The 20,582-nt window shown below is 37.7% G+C and overlaps 1 protein-coding gene across 1 annotated transcript; it reads left to right on the forward strand.

The window, feature by feature from the left end:
- Nucleotides 1-1,270: 1,270 nt before the first annotated feature.
- On the forward strand, nt 1,271-19,937 carry CNPPD1 (cyclin Pas1/PHO80 domain containing 1). The gene is made up of 8 exons (XM_070954856.1): nt 1,271-1,516; nt 11,728-11,830; nt 13,175-13,256; nt 14,277-14,397; nt 15,252-15,380; nt 16,557-16,618; nt 17,235-17,352; nt 18,315-19,937. The coding sequence occupies exons 1-8, from the start codon at nt 1,448-1,450 to the stop codon at nt 18,897-18,899; spliced, it is 1,269 nt and encodes a 422-aa protein (XP_070810957.1). The 5' UTR covers nt 1,271-1,447; the 3' UTR covers nt 18,900-19,937.
- Nucleotides 19,938-20,582: the final 645 nt, after the last annotated feature.

Raw genomic sequence — 20,582 nt, forward strand, 5'->3', positions numbered from 1 at the left:
TTTTCTTTGAAAACACCGACAAAGAAAAACCAGAAAGTCCAGTTGCTTCTTGAAAAAGCGCCTTTGGGACAATGGCGATGAGTGCACCGTTAAAAGAGGACCAGGTTATGGACAGATCCTCATGGAGAACATCTACATGGTCAATTTGATGGTGCGTAATAATCATAGTTATTATCAGTGTGGCATGAGGCCATGAACGTTTATGGGTATATAGAGCCAAACTCATTTAAAACAGCACAGTGCACCTCCTATCTTGTGGATGCAGAAAAAAGGGCTCTCTTAATGCCATTTTACCTCTACAGCACAATTGTACCCTTTTCTGTGGATGGTAGTTTTTTTTTTTTCTCATGAACCATGGAACCAAAGCACATCATGCAGTATTATGTATAGTTTTTCCTTGTTATGTAATCTAACCTATGCAGTGAATGAACCAGACACGAGGCTGTGAACCGAGTCAAACACTTCATGCATTTGCTACTTATGTAGGGAGGCTAAGAAACCAAGTAGGAGACTCTGTAAAAGTTTTGTTCCCTGAGCCATCCGTCTGGTAAACTCACAAGATTCATTTTTCTCGCCATGCACATGTATACATCGGAACTAGACTGTGTTGTTTCTCTGGCCTCATAATTTTGGGTATTATGTATATGTATATGTATTATGTATAATACATAATTTTGTATCTATTTATTTAGTCATGTTTATGTAGTGTATATTGGAGGTGGTGACCCTTTGACAGCTGTATGCAACGAAATTTCATTTTAATGTATGCCCATTAGTGTACATTCAAAGTGACAATAAAGTTTATCTATCCATCCATCCATCCTCTATCTATATCTATCTATCTATCTATCTATCTATCTATCTATCTATCTATCTATCTATCTATCGTCTATCATCTATCAATCCATCCATCCTCTATCTATCTATCTATCTATCTATCTATCTATCTATCTATCTATCTATCTATCCATCCATCCATCCATCCATCCATCCATCCATCCATCATCCATGCCTCCGAATCTGGGGGTAATTCTACGCTGCGCCAAGGATTTTAAAAGAAACCGCTTGGCTTCCCTTTCCAAAGGCAAAATTCGTCCTTCCCTGCATGGTTTACTCGGACCTAAGGTGGAATTATAGCGTCAGTCGCTCCGTAACTCATCCTCCAACCAGCGCGCCCAACCTTTTATATCTGGCTGCGGCGGCAGAAAGACCGCCTCCTCGCCCGCCCCAGGAACAGGAAGGCGAGAAGCCGCGCCGGGCCTGGGTTCCTTCTTTTCGGAGGCGCAGCTCACCTAAGGAGCTGCCCGATCGCTGGGGAGCTGGGGTCCAGAGACGGGGCGGCGGTCAACCAGATCTTGCAGTGACAGACACCCATCGCCGCTCCGCTCGAAACAAGGAGTCGCCTCGGAAGCCTCGCCCGGCACCTTTTTAGCTCCCCTCGATCGAGATGGATCTAGACAAGCTTCTTCTGGACGAGGAGGGCGCTTTCTCCCTGAGCGGCTTCCAGGAGTTCACGGTGAGTTGTCTTCGTCGTCGTCACTCCTGTCCAACCCGCCCCTGGCTGGTAACGCTGTTTTTGCTTTGAATGGTCGTGTCGTCTTCCTGTCCAGGATGGTGCCTTTGTTTATTGATCGATAATAGATCTGTGACGCGCCCTTGCTTTTAATTCAGGCGGAAAGATGTGTCAGTTTTTAATTGTTAGAACTGAGACAAAAATCTTTACTGAACTGCTTCAGATCGCGCCGAGATCTTACCAGCAAACCCCCTATTTATTTTCAGCCCACTTGCATTTCTTCCTGCAATAAATATCTATCATTTCTGTATCAGCGATCCATTCCTTTAAAAAATCACATTGAGATGTGAGTTGTAACTTTCCTTATAATTTATGTGCCTGATTACTTCCCTCCTTATTCTGGGGAAATAAGACTGCAAACCCTGATGACAAAAAACGAGACAGCAAAAGAATAAAATATAAATTATATAATCCGACAAAGGTATAACAAGGGCTAAACTCCCAAAAGGTTTAGAAACAAGAGTTATGGAGACAGAGGCGTTGCCAGTTCTTCACTATGGCACCTTCCACATCTTCATAGGATCAACTAGATCTAGTCATTTCTGCAGCATGTATAAAGCCTGTCTGTTTATTGCAATTTTGATGGTCTGGATTACTCTAGAAGATGCTATAAATCAAAAGTGCAGAAATTACCTTAATAATGTTTTGTGTTTTCATGAATCAGCACAACACACTATGGAAACTTGTTTCTGTTGCAATATTTTCAGGATCAGACTCAATAAAGATAATAGAAGTTATAGGTTTAAATATAATTCTCTTTAATCATAATAGGCATTCTATATTCGCTGAATATTCAAGATAGAAGCAAGGAAAATGGGGAGGATGGCTCCTTTTATATACAAGGGGCGGAGCCAGGAATGGGAGTGGTAAAATATGAATACATTAAAGCTCAAGTAATAAGTTAACCCCTGATGTTCCATATATACATTATTTACACATTAGAGAATAAGGCATTTACATCTGACAAATCCCCCTCTAAATGCCGGTTCGTTATACAACACCAGTTACATTCAGATTCAGGACAATACAATACATATAATTTAGAAGTTAAATATTTGTGTTGTTTAGAAGGTAAGGGTTTTGTTAATATGTCAGCTAATTGTTCAGAAGTATCACAATGTATTGCTTTGATGAATCCGTCTTGAGATAGTTGTCTCACGTGCTTAAATTTTATATCAATATGCCTGGACCTTTGTCCAATTGCATCGGATCTAGAAATTTCAATGGCCGCTTTATTATCTTCATGCATAATAAATGGTAAAGTAGGTTTCTTCCAAACATCTGTGATCAAATCATTGAACCATACAAGGTTATTTGCAGCTTTAGACAAGCAAACATATTCTGCTTCTGTGGTAGAGGTGGCTACCAGTTCTTGTTTACCAGTATACCAGTAAACTGGACAATCGTTCAATAGAAAAACATAACCAGAGGTACTCTTTCTGCATGATGTATCACCAGCCCAATCTGCATCAGCATAACAAGTAATTTTTGGTTCTTTGTCATTATTGGGTTCCAATATTAAACAAAAATCTAATGTACTTTTCAGATATCTTAAAATTCTTTTGACAGCTTCCCAATGATACAAGGTTGGTTTGCTAACATATCTTGACAATAAATTGAGAGGTAATGCAATATCTGGCCTAGTCCAATTAGATATATAAAGGAGTGAACCTATAACTGATCTGTAAAATGTGTTGTCTTTAAACTCAGGGGAAGATTCATCATTGTTTCTAAGAAAATCAGTTTGCATAGGTGTGTCACATGTTTTGGCATTATTTAAGTTACATTTGTTTAGGAGTTCAATGATTTTATCTTTTTGAGTAAGTTTGAATCCCCTTTTTGTTTTGTTAATTTGTACACCAAGGTATTTATTCACTTTACCTAGTGATTTCAATGAGAAGTGTTCGTTTAACTTATTTACAAAGATTTCCCTGCTCTCTTTATGCTTTCCAATATATAAAATATCATCCACATAAATTAATACAAATTCAATATGATCATTACTCTTTTTTACAAAGAAACAGTTATCAGCAGTGGTGGCGTTGAAATCCATGGTCTTTAGTACTTTTACCAAACAATCGTACCATCTTTTGCCAGATTGCTTCAATCCGTACAGACTCTTATTTAGTAACCAAATTTCGTTCTTATTAGTGTATTGACTGTGTGGTGCTCTTACATATATTTCCTTATCTAATTTTGCATGTAAGTATGCAGTCTGTATGTCATATTGAAACACGTCTAGATTGAGTGCAGATGCTACTACAAGAGCTGTTTTGACACTCTCTGTTCTCACTGTGGGTGAATATGTGTCAGTATAGTCTTCTGGATATTTTTGTGCATAACCTTGTGCAACTAGTCTGGCCTTGTATAAGGTATTACCTCCTTCTAAATTCTTAATTTTATAAATCCACCTGGTACCTATAATTGTTTTATCCTTAGGTGCGATCGCAGGTGTGAATACATTTAATCCTTGTAAACTTTTCATTTCTTTTTCCATAGCTAGTTCCCATTTTTCTCTTTCTTCACGGGGAAGTTTCAATACTTCCTCATATGTATTAGGTGTTATTTGTTCTCCATCCATATGCATAATATAATCTTTGTATTTATTTGGTATTTGGTTTCTATTATTTCTAATATTTCTTTCAGGTTTGCTATGGTTGTCATGCAAATATCTGGCTTCCTTTTTTGTTAATGTGTCTGTCTTTATTTTATGCTGACTATTTGTCCAAGTTTTGGTTTTGTTCTTACTTTTGTTAATATTTTGATTTTCTGTTGTTCCTTCCTCGCAAGATATATTATCTTTGCTTTTATTAGGAAAAATTTCATTAAGGTGCAACTTAGACCAATTGGCCTGCTCATGAAACACAGCTGTTCTGGATACTATAAATTTGTTATTATTATCGATGAATCTGTACCCTTTGGTTCCAGTTTCGTATCCCATGAATCTTAATCTCCTGGATACGTTTTCTCCCTTTCTCCTCAATTGTTTAGGTATGTGCACGTCTGCAGTAACTCCAAATATGTGCATGTGTGCTAATTTAGGTTTTCTATTGTACATCACCTCATATGGTGTCTTATTCACAATACTGGACCATGTTCTATTTTGAGTGTAATTTGAATAATGTAAGGCTTCTGACCAAAATTGTTTGCCTAAACCAGCATCCTCTAATGTGCATCTAATCATGGTTTGTAGTGTGGAGTTCTTTCTCTCTGCAATCCCATTTTGAAAGGCAGAAAATGGATTGGACGTGAAATGTAGCATCCCTCTATCCTTTAACCATTGGGAGAATTCTTTAGACATGAATTCACATCCCCTATCTGTCATAATTTGTTTTATTCTGATATTATGTTGTGTTTCTATGCGTTTGTAGAATTCCTTAAATTTCTGAAAAGTTTCATCCTTGTGCTTTAATGTGTAAACAAAACCATAGCGACTGTAATCATCCACTATTGTTAGGAAGTAACGTTTTCTATAGGTAATTGATGGAGTTAATGGACCAACTAAGTCCATATGTACCAAATCAAAAATATTGTTAGTTGATCTGTTAGATTTTTTTGGTCTAGGACTGGTTTTTAGTTTGGTGGATTTACATACTGAGCATTCTAAATAATTTTCACAATTTTTTATTTTTACACCTTCTGCGTGTTCAGTCATTTTTTGTACTACAGGAAAGCTAGCATGTCCTAACTTCCTATGTAAGATATGAGCACACTCATCATGAATTGGTTTACCTATTTTTGGTTTCTTCTCATTGTGTGTATTTTTGTTATCATGAGTTAATTTACATTCATCATTGTCACTGTTACTGACATTTTCATCATCTGCTTCAATACAATCTTCCATATTTGAATCAATGTTATGTAACCATCTTTCTTTGATTATCAGATAGGGTAGACCCCCTTTTATCATCACAGTGCCTACATTTGTTTTGTTCTTTTCTATAGTTGCTTTCCCCTTTGAGAAAACTATATTGATGTCAGATTCTCTGCTTAGTTTTATAGCACTTAGTATGTTGTGAGGTATTTCTGGGATTAATAATACCCCCTCTATTTTCCCTAAACCAGGCAAGGTCACATTTCCTCTGCCTAATACTTGAACCTTTTCTTGATTAGCTACCTTTATCACAAATTTATCTTCTGTAAATGAAGATAATATACTTTTGTTATTAGTGGTGTGATTTGTTGCACCAGAATCAATAAGCCAATTATTGTTCTCATCTTGTTGTGTTTTGGTGCTGTCTTGTTTATTTAGCCCATTTAGTGACCCAGATTTTCTCTCTTTTGAATTTTCTCTACCCCCTCTACTTTCTCTGTAGTTTGGTGGACTTCTATATTTGTGTCTATCTGTGGAAGATTGTCTGTAATTGTATTTGCTCCTATATTCTGGCCTATGTCTCTCCCTTGAGACTTTGGGACAGTCTCTTCTACTGTGTTCCCTGGATCCACAATTGTGGCATCTAAAGGCTTCATTATATTTATCTTGAAAGACTACTTTCCTAAAAGATTTGTGTTCTGTTTGGTTACTGGAACGATTTTTTCTTGAATTGTCTTCTGCTATCAATTTGTTAGATAGACTTTCTATTGATAAATATCCCAAATTAATGGTATCTAAGTGTGACATAAAGCTATCCCATGATGGATCAAGTGAATTGATAATAACACTTTTCATAGTTTGATCTGAAATCACTTCCCCCCTCAATTGCAGCTCAGCTCTTATTTTGTTTAGATTTATCAAATGTTCACTTATAGAAACCCCTGGTTTCACTCTAGAAGAAAAGAAATCCTTAGACATTCTTGTGGTTGTGGCTACGCTATCGCTGTGAAATAGATTAAACATGCATTGAATTATTTCTGATACAGTTAGGTTTGGTTTGATGCTATGATACATTGCAGGAGACACGCTAGAAATTATTATGAAAAATGCTCTATGATGTAAACAGTCTATTTTTAAAGTCCAAGGTCTTCTTGGAGGACTAGTTATAAAGAATAGTAAATTTTCTTTCATAAAAATAACCTGAAGCTGTTGGTACCACTCTTGTAAATTAATGCCATCAACTCTAAGTTTTGGGAAGTCACTGGGTAAGTTCCCCACATTATTTTGTCCATTACTTACAACCTGAGGCAGTCCGTGGTCTCTCAAGTGCAGGAAATTACAGAACGGCATTGGGATGCTTGTAACGAGTCTGCGCGGTTCTCTGGCCAGTTCAAGTCTTTCGGAGCCGTCTACGTAGTTTTGCACATGCGCGTTGCTCATTTCTTCTTTGGCGCCGTTGTGGAAGGTTCTCTCCATTTCAGCTCTCTCGATCCGCTCCTCTTCAGATGAGTCGGTCTCTGGCTCGGTTTTTGGGGCTTTGGTGATGGCGGCGGTTCTTCTCTTTCTCTTGTGTGTGCTGGCACTCGATTCTGTCTGCGGTGTAGGGCGGAATCGGCATGGCTCTCTGGGCTCGGGTGTCGTCGTTTTCGAAGTCAGGATGGGAGCGTGCAGGTCTTGAGTTGTCGGTTTGATTTCTTGCTTCTTCGTCGATGTCTTGGAGATTTTCAATCTTGGCCCAAAAGCAGCAAAAAGCGTTTTCATTGCTGACTTTACTTGAGACTTTGTTAAATCGTCTTCACTTTCTGATTTTGGTTCATCTGAAGAGTTTGAGACTTCTTTTTCACTTTCTTCGTCTGATAGTGTTTTTCGCGCCAGAAATTTTGAACTGAGCGTTTTGATTGGCTCTGCTTCACTCTCTTTTGAAGTTCGTTGAAACCAAGATGGCTGCCGTTCAAAATTTCGCGCGGGGTCACATCTTTTCTTTTTTACAACTATTTTCTCAGTAGTCATTTCACTCACAGTTTTTTGATCTTTGGGTTTTTCTTTAATGACGTTTTTCTCTCTCGCTGCTCCGCTGTTCCTCAGCATCTCCTGGAGGTCCGCGATGAGGCTTTCATCATTCTTTTGGCTTTTTAGTATTTTTAATATTTCTGACCTGAGTTCGTTATTTTCTATCTCGATTTCTTCCTGGTCGTTATTTTCACTCATCAGTTCTTCTTCTTCAGTGGTGTATTCTTCGGATTCTCTCGAAATCGCATTAGTGGATTCGTTGATCATCTCTTGATCAGTTTCTATTTCTTTGCTGTAGGCCCTGGTGTTGGGCCTATCTTTCTTGGACATTTTTAATTACTTATTGAGTCAATTAACCATCCTCTGCTACCAGCTTGTTGCAATATTTTCAGGATCAGACTCAATAAAGATAATAGAAGTTATAGGTTTAAATATAATTCTCTTTAATCATAATAGGCATTCTATATTCGCTGAATATTCAAGATAGAAGCAAGGAAAATGGGGAGGATGGCTCCTTTTATATACAAGGGGCGGAGCCAGGAATGGGAGTGGTAAAATATGAATACATTAAAGCTCAAGTAATAAGTTAACCCCTGATGTTCCATATATACATTATTTACACATTAGAGAATAAGGCATTTACATCTGACAGTTTCTTTGTGCTTCATTTTCTTAACACTATTGACATTGCATTGCCAGTAAAAAAAGGCATTGACAAGTAGGGAAGGACAAACCTGTGGTTGGAATATCAAACAAAACTGGAGGGCGTTGTTAAGAAAGGGCTGAGCTTAGAGACCTTGCATTGCAGGAAGTGACAAAGGTCTGACCTCCCCAGAATCCCTGAAGCTTTATCTGACTATTCCGAAGGGAATGCAGTCAGTCTGCCTAGATACTTCTAACAGGTGACTAATAATAAAGCTTCTCCTTGAGACTATCCATGAGGGTTCTGGTTGTTTGCACCTGACTGCTCCCCACACTTGAAAGGGCTTATTGGCTTGTTTGCATTTATTAATGTTCTCCTAAGATACAGACTTCCATGCAAAAGAAGTGAAGAAACTTTTTCTTGGGCTTTTGTCATATTTGTTATGACTAAGTCAAACACGGATTTCCCTTTAATTTACATTTAGATTCGGTTAAAATTAATAATATTTATTATGATTATTCTCCACTCACTAAAAATTATAATTTAATAACTTTTGGGAGACTCCTGTGGCCATATCAAAGCTTTGGAAGATCTTCTAAAACATTGGGAATTTAAGATCCCAGATAGTGCAATCTTTACTCTAATGCTCATTGGATAAGAATTGTTGGAGATTGGTAAAGTCTAGGAGAGTAGAAAAGGGCTGGCTCAGTAATTTACTGTACCTTCAAAAGTAATAGAAAAACTGGTTGGAAGCCATGTATTTTTATATATGGTTGCTTCTCTAATTCTTCCCATTTTTTTTTTTATTGAAAAGTTTTATGAAAAATACAAACATTTTCACCCCCCACCCTTCCCCCCTCAACCCCCCCTCCCCTTCCCACCCTCCCTTCCCCTCCCTCCCCCCACCCCCCTCCCTAGACTTCCCAGAACGAGCACAGGGTATAGCATTCACAAACCAAGAACTAAAATGTGCTAACAAATTATTACATTTCATATTCTCCCTAGGTCCTTAACTCCTTATAACTCAGAAAAAACAAACATAAACTACTTAATATTATTTCATTCATAAGCTATATGAATCTTCTTATTCGGATACTTCTTCTGTATGTAATCAATCCATTTTCTCCATTCCGATATATATCTCTCATTTGAATGGTCTTTAAGGTATGATGAAATTTTTGCCATTTCCGCCAAATGCACAACTTTTAATGTCCATTCCTCAATAGTAGGTGGATCTTCCTTCTTCCAGTACTGTGCCACCAGTAACCTGGCAGCTGTTATTAAGTTCAAAACCAGCTTAGTCTCTATTACAGTACAATCCGTAACTATTCCCAACAGAAAAAACTGTGGTGTAAATTTAATTTTTTTCTTCAAAATATTTTGAATAATCCACCATATTTTTATCCAAAAAGCCTTAATCTTTTTACATGTCCATCTTCCCATTTTTTAAATTGCTCCGTGCAATAAATAGCAAGTATATTACAACCTTATGTATTTCTAGAGAATCTACAGTAGAATAGAGTGAGGTAGAGATTCTGGTTTGCATGGTAGCTTTGTCTGCATTTGTGGCATGTGCACAAAATATCACAAAACCAACCAATGAGCAGAGAATACTTGAGGCAGACATATGACTAAAGTGTTATTCTTGGTAAATATCTATGGACTTATTGGGTGATGACATGGCATAGGGAGGATTGCAACTTGAAATTTAAAGAGGAAGAAATGATAGTGTGCACTGAAAGAGAAAAAAAGATGTGTGTGTGTGAAACTAAGAAAAAGGGAGAATGTATAATTACAGAATTAACAGATGTCTGACCTTGTCTAGTGGAGTATATACATGGAAGTAGGTATAAGTTTAATTCTCATTGAAAGGACCAAAATGTATGTCAGAAAGTATTCACTGAAGTTCTAAGTTATATTGGATGTGAAGGTATTGTGAAGGTTGCCCTATCAAGCCTGTTGCTGCCACAAGGTACTCCAGTTTTTCAGCTGCATGTCATGTTAACTGCAAATATTTTGAATACGCATCTTGATCTCAAACTAGAAATATGCTTCTCCCTAAGCCTTTCTTTTTGGAGGAAAAATCTTTTGATCTTTGATCCAAACTTTAGAAAAACAGAGAAAAGAGAGCTTCCCTCAAAACGAGAGGCCAAGTTGAGAACCAAGGCTAAAGAGAGTACCCACAAAAATAATTTAATTAGAATTAGAAAGTGTGCATGCACAAATAGTTTTGCTGTTGCATTAGGCTGAGAGAAAAGTCAAGGCCAAGATATTTGTAATTGAGTAGAATTCATGAGATTCTAAAAGTAATGATTCTTATGTTGCTATTTATTTTGGTTTTATTATATAGTGATTTTGTGTTTTACTGCTGTAAACCATTGTGTGGTGGTAGGTAAATTTCATAAACAAATCAACCAGCCAGCTATACAATAGTGGGATTTGTTTAATTTTAGCTTTACCTATGAAGCCAACTGTTGTGGTCTGTGATCTCTGAATTATCAATTATTGTAGTGTAGTATATATACCCAGCAGTGGTGAAATCTGAACCGGTTTGCCACTGGTTCGCTGCCCCTAATGCACGCTGTGTGTGCACGCATGCCAAGTGTGCAAAACACATGCTGCACATGCATGCACATTGCGTGCAAAACACATGCATGTGCTTATGCAGTACGCGCCAAACCTGTGCTTTACGCAGAAAAAGGAAGCTTGGGAAGGTAAGTAGCACAGCCAGGGGGGAACAACTGCTGTGCGATTTAGATTCACCAGAAAGCAGGATTTCCTGCTTTCTAGAGATTTTAAATCGCGCGGCACAGCTGATCATCGGAAATACCGATTCAGAGGAACCGATAGCTTTTTTTTACTACCGGTTCACCCGGTAGTAAAGTTCACCTCAACGGGGCACTTTTGTAGGTCATGCCACTCACTGATATGTTTTAACATCAACCACTAATTCTGTCTTTTCTGTGGGAAGACCTATTTTGGAACAATTTGCAACTGGAATTAAGTCTGACTTCTTTCTTGTTACAATTTCAGAGGGGTGTTAAAATGCAAGTTTTATTCAGGTTTGGAGAAAATTTTTATTATACTGTTTTCACTGTTAAATTTGTTAATGTTAAGTAACTGTATGTTAATAAAGTCACTAGAACTACAGCATATGAATGTACTATAATAAATGTTGACCTAATAAAGGGTTAAAAAGCTATGACTTAATGCAATAGGTAAGCCAGGCTGAGGAATATATAGGAAAAGGATAAAGGAAAAAAGCAACTTTGCATAATGGTTTGGGTTTAATGGATTATTAATTAGATTAGAGATACCACATGATGCAAGGGATATATGAAAGTTTTGGAAATTGCCCCTTGGAGGTTTGAAAAGACCCTTAAGGTATAATTTTACATACTTCAGTGTTTGTTTATTTATTATCCCGCCTTCTATTATTTTTATAAACAATTCAAGGTGGGGAAAATATCTAATACTCCTTCCTCCTCCTATTTTCCCCTGTGAAGTGATGTAGATCTAGTCAGATCTTTCTTAAGAACAAGTCAGAAGATAAAGTTGCTTCAAATATTCCTATAGGTACTTAGGACATGTTTATGTATTGAAATGTAATCTTCAGTTGTCTGTGATTGGCATGGGGAGAAAGATGGTGTGTTTGTATACTACAGTGTTATGGATTTCTTTTTTTAGTTCCTTCCCAAGCACCAGCAGTTGAGTGATCGTGTACGTAAGCGACTTTACTATGGCTGGGATAAAGACAGTGCCCTTGATAATCTCTCAAGTCCAGTTGCAGGTGAGTTTCATTTGGAAATTTTGTATTTGGCCTTAGGGAGGGTTTAAGAGAGGAAAAAACGATATGATGGAGAAAATTACAAGCTATTGAAAATTGGACCAAGGCTTATCTTCGCGTATATACTGAGTTGGCTATATAATCAATTCTGCCAAATTCTACCTTGGCTTTAAAAGAGTTCATGAATTTTCATCCTGCTTTATTCATTTAGCATTACTGGAGTAATTAAACATCTGAGAAAGGAGTGAGTATATAAGAATACTCTGAATTATGTTGTGAATATACAATACTTCACAGCTAGGCCCAAGCACTTGATAGAAAGTGGGAAAGTGTTCAAGAAAAAAGACCAGTGGTTTTTCCCATAAGATTTCCATTTTAAATAAAGTATAGGGTGAGGTGTGGGCAGTGGGTATATATAAGAGAGATGAAACAAAGAACAGAATAATAGCACTCTCCTTTTTTCTCCATTTAGAAATTAATCATGAGTTGCCCATTTCTAAGAACTAAATGAATGAAAGGATAAAGAAGAACAATCAAAGTCTAGTCTGTCCCAACAGAGTATATTACTCTATTATTTCATTTAAACATATAACAATCACATTTATTCTCATATGTAATTCCCCAAATATATGCCTTTGCTATAACTTATATGAATTACGGTATTTCTAAATGATATTCAGTAAACTAGATCTTTATCTTTGTTGTGACAGAATCTATTGAAGCAGAACCTGATGTTTAGCTTGACAATAAATTTATAATTTTGTTTACATTCCTAATTTAAGCCAATAGGAGCTTTCCAGCTTCTAACCAAGGTTCCTGAGCTATACTGAAATTAGGTAAAATGTTCAACAGAAACAAAACAACTACATCTTTGTTTGATGTTATTATTGATTTTATTGTAATAAATCTTGCTAAAGAGAATTTGCTGAGATTGGGATATTTTTAGGCCAGACGACTATTAAACTTTTAACAACAGACCTGGTACAAATCTGATTAATTATAGGGAAATCAGATGGGGAAATTTGTTTTATAATATTTTGGGTGTGAAATTTTGCAAACCATTACACCCCCTCCCCTTGCTTTCCAGGTGAGAAACTGCTACTCTGAGCATGAGACAGGCTGTTTTGTATTCGTTCTCAGCATTTGTGATTTCTCGATCTTGAACAATTATTTTAATCGAGCAGGGCTACACAGAGAGAAACAGAGACAGAGACAAAGAGAAAACAGTCCCAGAAATGGATGTTAGGTTATGTTATGTTACAGAAAAATTTGAGCAAGGAATTTCCTCAGCTTAAGAAGAAGGATCTCTTTACGTTGCATTGATGCCAGCTATTTTTTATGTTCTAGATATTGCTGTTGAATTACTTCAGAAAGCTGCTCCGAGTCCAATTAGGAGACTTCAAAAGAAATACGTTTCTCATGTCTCCCGGTATGACCCAATTCTCCTCCTCCATTTTTGAACCAATCTTTTCTCTGCATTCATATTTATTGTTGTACCTTTTTACATTTGTTTTGAATAAATACTGCTGTGGATGAAGATACTTTCTGGTTGTGGGAAAAGAATGGCTAGAAAGGAAGGTTTATTTTTTATTTTATTTATTAGATTTTTATTCCAACTTTATTACTTGATAAGTAACTCACGGCAACAAACATATGTATACTTCTTCCTCCTCCTATTTTCCCCACAAAACCAACCCTGTGAGGTGAGTTTGGCTGAGAGAGCATTACAGGCCCAAAGTCACCCAGCCAGCGTTTGTGCCTACAGTGAGACTAGAACTCAGAGTCTCCTGATTTCTATGCCACCATCTTAACCACTACACCAAACTGGCACTGTTGTACGATAGCTACTTATAATTGTGAATAATTATTTTATAATTATAATTAAGGATTAATTAAGAATAAGAATAATTTTATAATTAAGAATTAATATAATTAAAATTACTAAAAAATTCTGCTTGAAAAAAAAAAGTTAACAAGATCAGAAGGTAAAAAGTTGACCTTGACAACAGGTTTTTACTGAGAGATGATGGAAAAAATGCTGCTATAAATCCTAAGAATCCTATTTTTCGTGTTGCTCTTGGGACCTCCAAAAGAGCAAACTATTTTTTTTATATTTGCTGCAACATCTTGCAGATACTTGTTTAAATCATAAGAGGAAGCATGTTGGTTCAGAATAAAGAACCCTTCTGTTCCCACGGTGGCCAGTCATAGAAAAGCAGTAAACAAAATGTGATCAGGATAGTGTTTCTCATTTTTTTAAATCCCAATCAGGAAGGTTTCCACTTCTCCCTGTCAGCATTCAAGAATAGAGCTTGTAAATACACAATAGCTATGTTGTAGAATATATCACGAGTTTAATAATGCTTGGTTGTGCAGCTAAAACGGCCTCAAGGAAGGTCTCTTATTTGAGTTCTATGGGATGAGATTTTCAATATGCTGCTTCTTTTAGGGAGGCTTGTATTTCTCCCTGCTCCATGATGTTGGCCTTGGTTTACATCGAGCGACTTCGGCACCGTAATCCTGAATACCTACAGCAGATCTCATCCTCTGACCTTTTCTTGATTTCCATGGTGAGTAATTGGGTTGGGATGGAAGCAGGCAAAGCAGAATGCTTGTGTGTGAGAGAGCACGTGTTTGTTTATATAGCTATCCACACGTTTAATCATCTTAGAAAATAGATTTACATGTACTTTATAATGAGTCTTTCTCCAAGAAGTATACAACTGTAATGATCTGAAGAAAATGTTCAGGATCTTTTGTCTGTACTACAAGCTGTCTTGATTCTTCCAGACTCCATCATTTCACAACATTCTCACCATGAAGATATGATGGCCCAGTTGATAAAGATATGATGTTTTTGAAAAGTCTGAAAACTTGTATTGGATCCTGAACTAGTGTATTGATGGAAAATATTGAACTTTAAAGTACTATAGGATGATTTTTAAGCATTACTGAACTTATTATTGTGATATCTATTGAACAACATTTCTCTTGATATATACACTTTAAATCAGTTGGAGCTATGTATCTAGTTTTAAACATTGTTCTTTCCCCTCTTGTTTAACCATCATTGTTCCACTTCCATGTTTTCTCATTTTATAATGCATTCCAGATGTCCTGTCATAGGCTCTCTGCCACCTTCCCCATAATCTTTCTAGCTTCAGGTCAATCACAGTTTATCTGTATACTTGCTGATACTTAGTTTTGTGAATTGATCTCTCTCACCTAACCTTTGGCATTGAATTTTTCACACTGGTATCTATACTTTCACTTCTCAAAGTATCTGAGAATTTGGAAGTTGAGGACTGGAGTTTTCTTCCAAGTTTAGAAATAGGGGAAATTGCCGTTTTTTTATCCCATTCCTATACTAAAACAAACCACAGTGATAGTGTTTTAATACAGCCTCTCCTCCTGTTGCTTTCAGATGGTTGCCAGCAAGTACCTTTATGATGAAGGAGAAGAGGAAGAGGTATTCAATGATGAATGGGGCACTGCAGGAAAGGTGGACGTACAGACTATGAACATGTTGGAGATGAATTTCCTCCGGGCCATTGTAAGACTTTTAAAGATACGTTATGTGAAGGAGATGCACAAATCTTTGTTATTTTCAACCAAAGTTTGTTTGTTTGTTTGTTTGTTTGTTTGTTATTTTATTTGTCAAGCATATATAAGATAACAGATAAAAGTAGAAACATAATTTGAATACATGAAAAGGATACCAGTAAAAAGGAACATTAGAACAGGGACAGTAGGCATGTTGGTGCGCTTATGCACACCCCTTAGAGACCTCTTAGTAATGGAGTGAGGTCAACAGTAGACAGTCTAAGGTTAAAGTTTTGGGGGTTTAGGGAAGAAACCACAGAGTCAGGTATTACATTCCAGGCATTGACCACTCTGTTGCTGAAGTCATATTTAGTGGGCTAAAAGGACATGAGAAGATGTATGCACTTTAAGAGTGGCAAAGCTGTAGGAGTTTTAAATGTAATTATAATGAAGATTGAATAAAAGATAGCACTAGCACTTAAATTTATATACTGCTTCACAGTGCTTTACAGCCCTCTCTAAGCAGTTTACAGAGTCAGCATATTGCTCCCAACAATCTGGGTCCTCATTTTATCAATCTCAGAAGGATGGAAGGCTGAGTCAACCTTGAGCCAGGTGAGATTTGAACTGCCAAAATGCAGGCAGCCAGCTGTCAGCAGAAGTAGCCTGCAATACTATACTCTAACCACTGTGCCACCACGGCTCTTGTTGGGTTTTATGTTGTTAAAATGCAAAATAATATACATTTCATTTAGTACTGTAATGCATAAGTAAATTCAGAGCAATAGATTCATTAATGAATGGAACCCCAAACACTTGCAACAACAACAATCCAAAGAGATAACACTAATTGTCAAGCAGACAGTATTGTTTTATCCAGATGTCCACAAGACTTAAGCAGTTTCTCTTCCACTTGAAATAGAAGAACATTCCATGAGTAGAACCTCACACCAGCTGCAGTGGAAAATTTGTTGAAGATAAATAAGTGAGAAATAAAAGCACTACCTATGGCTGTTAGGAGGCACTGCCCAAACTGAATATGGGGAACATTTTTACATTTAAATGTAGTTAGCATGGAGCATTATTCAATCCTTCCCTTCTTATATTTCATGCACTGTTCATATAAAAAGGGAGATAAGAAAACAATTCTAGCTCACTGTTTCAATCATTCTTTCCTTATCTACAGGACTGGAGTCTTTTTACAGACCCCAAGGAGTTTTTTGAAATGCTCAGCTGGCTGGAAGGATGGTAGGTGCTTTTGATCAAGATGCTAACACATTTCTAGAACTGGCATAAAAGGAGTTCTTTGAGTGGGCTGGGAAAACAATTACTTTGTATTCTAAATGGACTGAATATGATCATAAAGTGACTTTATGTTCTGCTGTATCTATAGCTAGACTGCCTTGATGAACCATTGTTCAGCCAGTCTTCTGTCTTCCCACATGTGACTGTACAATGTATCAGAATGTACAGTGTATATTTTTGCTGAATTTTGGAAACAGAATGTGTTTTGTTCTAAAACTGGAAGTACTATCCACGTGAATTAGTCAGCTTTAAAAATCCTCTCCAAAGAAGACTCCTTTTATTCTTCACGTTTCACTGGAATGTGTGTGTGTGTGTGTGAGAGAGAGAGAGAGAGAAGTGAGGAGTGTTATCTTACTGTCGCCATAAATTGATTAGATCTGTTGCTAAACTTATCAGTGCTACAGTAGCAGTGTATCAATTCCTGGAGTGACAAATAGAGCAGCATGGATATTTCTGTCACTGTAATACAACAAGGAAGTGGTTTGTTTGTATAGATTTGATGACACCAGAAATGGGGATATTCTTGAGTAAAGGCTCTGCGATTTTTTTGTTCCTACAGTGTGGCTGAGAAGCAGGGTGTTAGACGTGGCTGGTTCACCTACACTGATCTGTGTGTTCTACTGGAACAAACTTTGTGGCAGCAGGCTTTCAGTCAATTCTACCAGCAGGTAGCCAAGGTAGGAACCAAATTGCCTAAAGTGAGAAAAGGGAGTAACAAGAAGAACAAGGGATTGTAAATGAGATAGGTAAAAATAGGGACAGGTCAATAGGCTATTTAGGGTACAGTATGAAAATGAGAGAGAGATCCTGATTCTGAGATCCCTCGTATGTCTACTTGGGATAAAAATGATAGGATGCTAGTTTTGTTAGCTGCTTAACTGCCCAAAGGAAAGAAAACAAAGAGAAACTGTGAATTGATATTAATTGTGGAGGTGGGGATGGGAGTGTCAGAGAGACAGCAACCTGACCAATAACCTTCTGCTAATTAAAGTTCTGTGACTGTCTGCGCCCTGCAAGGGCAAACTTCCTTGTATTTTCTTTGAATAACTATTATATTCTTTCAAATGTCACATGTGCTGACTGGTCCAAAGAAGCCGGGTATCCCAGTCCTGATTTCTACTACTGGTAGATAGAATTTGATAATCCTCTGTCTTATTTCATCTGTGATTTTACTAACTTTCTACACCATTTTTCAATTTAGAACCCCTTAAAGTGGTGGCTTAATGCAGACAGATAAAAAAAAGCTAAACACTTATAAAGCAACAAAATTCACAGTAGAGTGGTCAAAACATGAAGATTTGTTCAACCAAGATTTATTAAATAAGACACAAATGACTATCCACGTACCCTCAAAGTCAAACCAAATATACCGCATTATGGTTTAGCATGACGTTTGTGAACTCTGCAATAAATTCTCCGAAACTAGTATATCTAGCAGCATTTGTCTGATTTGACCTTGCTAGATAATGGAAGTTTTTTCCTTTATCGGTTTACAAATTCCTAGTCTTCTGCATTTGAAAGGGAGTGGGATATGTAATTGGAGTTTTTTGTGGACAATATATTCTGATCCAGTGGATTGCTCCAATTCTAAGACTAAAAACAGTGCATAATCTGGTTTCTTTTTTTCCCCCTTCTACAGCTAGCCTGCATTCTTGGTGTGGTGTATCTGACAGGTGTTGCTGCTTTATTTGCTTCAGCCACAGTGATGCATCACACTATCCATGTGAAAAGGTCTGGTCCTACGGCTGTTACCAGCACCAGAGATGCTCTGGTTTCATGTCTGCCTCTTTCCTCTTCAGCCCAGAATATGGATTGCAAACAAGAGCCACCATATTGTCCTTCGTGGCCCAGAGTGGAGAATCAAACCTTTCAAGGTGAAAAGCAGCAAAGAGGAATCAGTGGGGTTTTAGTTACAGCGCTGTATCTCTGGGGCAGAGTCGTTAAGGCATTATCTTATTCACCAGCCCCCATCAGCTCTTCACTTTGTCCACATTGCCATCAGCCCACTTCCTGCATGGCAGCCAACCGCACAGCTTGCACCCATTTTGCTCAACAGTCAACTCGCTTTGGACTTCCCTGTTGCTCCAGCAGCTCGTGGTGGGACAGACCCCTTCGTTTGTCTCCTAATTGCAAAGACTGGCCGGAACCTCTAGCATTGCAGCAGTGTCCTTGGCAGGCTTCCTTAGAGCTTGGAAGGTTCAAAACTTTTATGTTTCCTAGTTAAGGTTGGAAAGAAGGACATAGCTTAGATGCAGGGGGTGAACACCTTGATAAGAAATGCTTTGGTGCATCAGAATCATGGGACACAAGGCAGGAAAGGCCAGAGATGGAAACGAAGCACTTGGTACACTGTATTGCAGCAGATATTAACTCACTCACCTTTTAAAATTTGAATCTTTTTCTTCCCCCAAATTGACAGTGATGCTTAAAAAGCTTTAAGGAGTTTATTGGAAGAATGCATCTCGTCTGAAGTGTTGAGACTGGGACAGGGAGCGCAAAGTCTAATAAACACTTCTTCCATTTCATATAAGCCAGTTACTTGCACTGGAGGCTGGTGTGAGTCCTTCCTTGCTGAATTGGGTGAAGACACTAATATCAGGACTGCTTGCATCAGGCACCATGGATCCTCCCAGCTTAGCTGTACTTGTGGAGCAATTTGCTAGGTAGACTTCTTGTAAGTTCTATGGGGATCTCGCTACCATGGTGGCGAATAGCAGCAGCTCTACACAATTTAGGTTAGCAGTGATTGTTACATAATTAAGTATGTAAAGTCATTACTCGTGTTCTCTGCCTGTGTCTTACCCGTTGTTTTCCTAAAAGCCATGCACGTCTTGCCTGGGATTCTCTTGTGCTGTTACATGGGGATGAAGGTAGGGTGGGATGCCACTTACTGAGGGAAGGCTCGGTACTATTAATTAGGGTATGGAAGATTAAGGATAGTTTGGAATTCTTGGTCTTATTTATGAGTGCATGACTGCCTCCTTTCATTTTTTGTGACAGAAGCGGGTAGAAGGGTAGCAGCTTTTTCTTATACCTGCCTTTTGTAAGCAGATTGCCTCCAGATAGGTTGGATTACTACTTTCTGTGATCCCCAGTTAGCATGGCCAATGGCTGGGGGGAGTAATAATTCAAACTCTCTGGAGGATACCTATATAAGAAAGGCTGTCCTACTCCAATTTCTTCCAACACTTTTCTGCTGTAGTTTTCCACTGTAATTTGTAGATGGGATCTCTTCTAATAAAGGTATTTGTGTGTTCCTGTCTCTCTTTTTTTTTTGTTTGTTTGTTTGTTTGTTTCACGATACCAAACCTTCATCCAGTACCATCAGCTGTTTTCTCTTCTTTCTGGGAGCTTAAGGCAGTGTTTCTCAACTTTGGCAACTTTAAGATGGGTGGACATCAACTCTCAGAATTCCCCAGCCAGCCAGTTCTTGGAATTGAAGTTGTCAAAGTTGAGAAAACGCTGCTCTAAATGTATGGCTCAGAGATATTACTACTGAACATTATGTTCTTCGGGATCTTACATTTTATTTTACAGTACTTCCCATAATGTCTAGCCCACTAAAAGTAGCAGAATAGTGTAGCTGATATTCTCACCCTGTTCTATTTTGTGTAAATAGACACATCTATACTCAAATATTCAGAAGTAAAGTAGCCTTATGGATCTGTGCCTCAGAGTTGCTCAAAGATATAGTGTGATTTGCTTAACTCCCCTAATATTCCGGACATATATATTGTGCAGAAAATGCTTCTGCAAATTCTTAACATACATATATAGTCCTAGAAGACCTTCTAGGACTTTCTTTCTTTCTTAGCCCTAGGAAAGAGGCAATGGCAAACCACTTCTAAAATTTGGCAAGAAAACTGGAGGGACTTTTCCACGCACCTGCCAAGGGTCAAAACTGACT

The sequence above is a fragment of the Pituophis catenifer genome, unplaced genomic scaffold (assembly GCF_029215685.1).
Source record: "Pituophis catenifer annectens isolate HBS135680 unplaced genomic scaffold, rPitCat1.0.hap2 SCAF_1, whole genome shotgun sequence".
NCBI lineage: Eukaryota > Metazoa > Chordata > Lepidosauria > Squamata > Colubridae > Pituophis > Pituophis catenifer.

Bases quoted from the DNA above. Each gene is read 5' to 3' on its own strand.
- CNPPD1 (XM_070954856.1), top strand. From the start codon at position 1,448: ATGGATCTAGACAAGCTTCTTCTGGACGAGGAGGGCGCTTTCTCCCTG. The intron at 14,398-15,251 runs GTGAGTAATTGG...TGTTGCTTTCAG, and splicing joins ACCTTTTCTTGATTTCCATG to ATGGTTGCCAGCAAGTACCT. The intron at 16,619-17,234 runs GTAGGTGCTTTT...TTGTTCCTACAG, and splicing joins CTCAGCTGGCTGGAAGGATG to TGTGGCTGAGAAGCAGGGTG.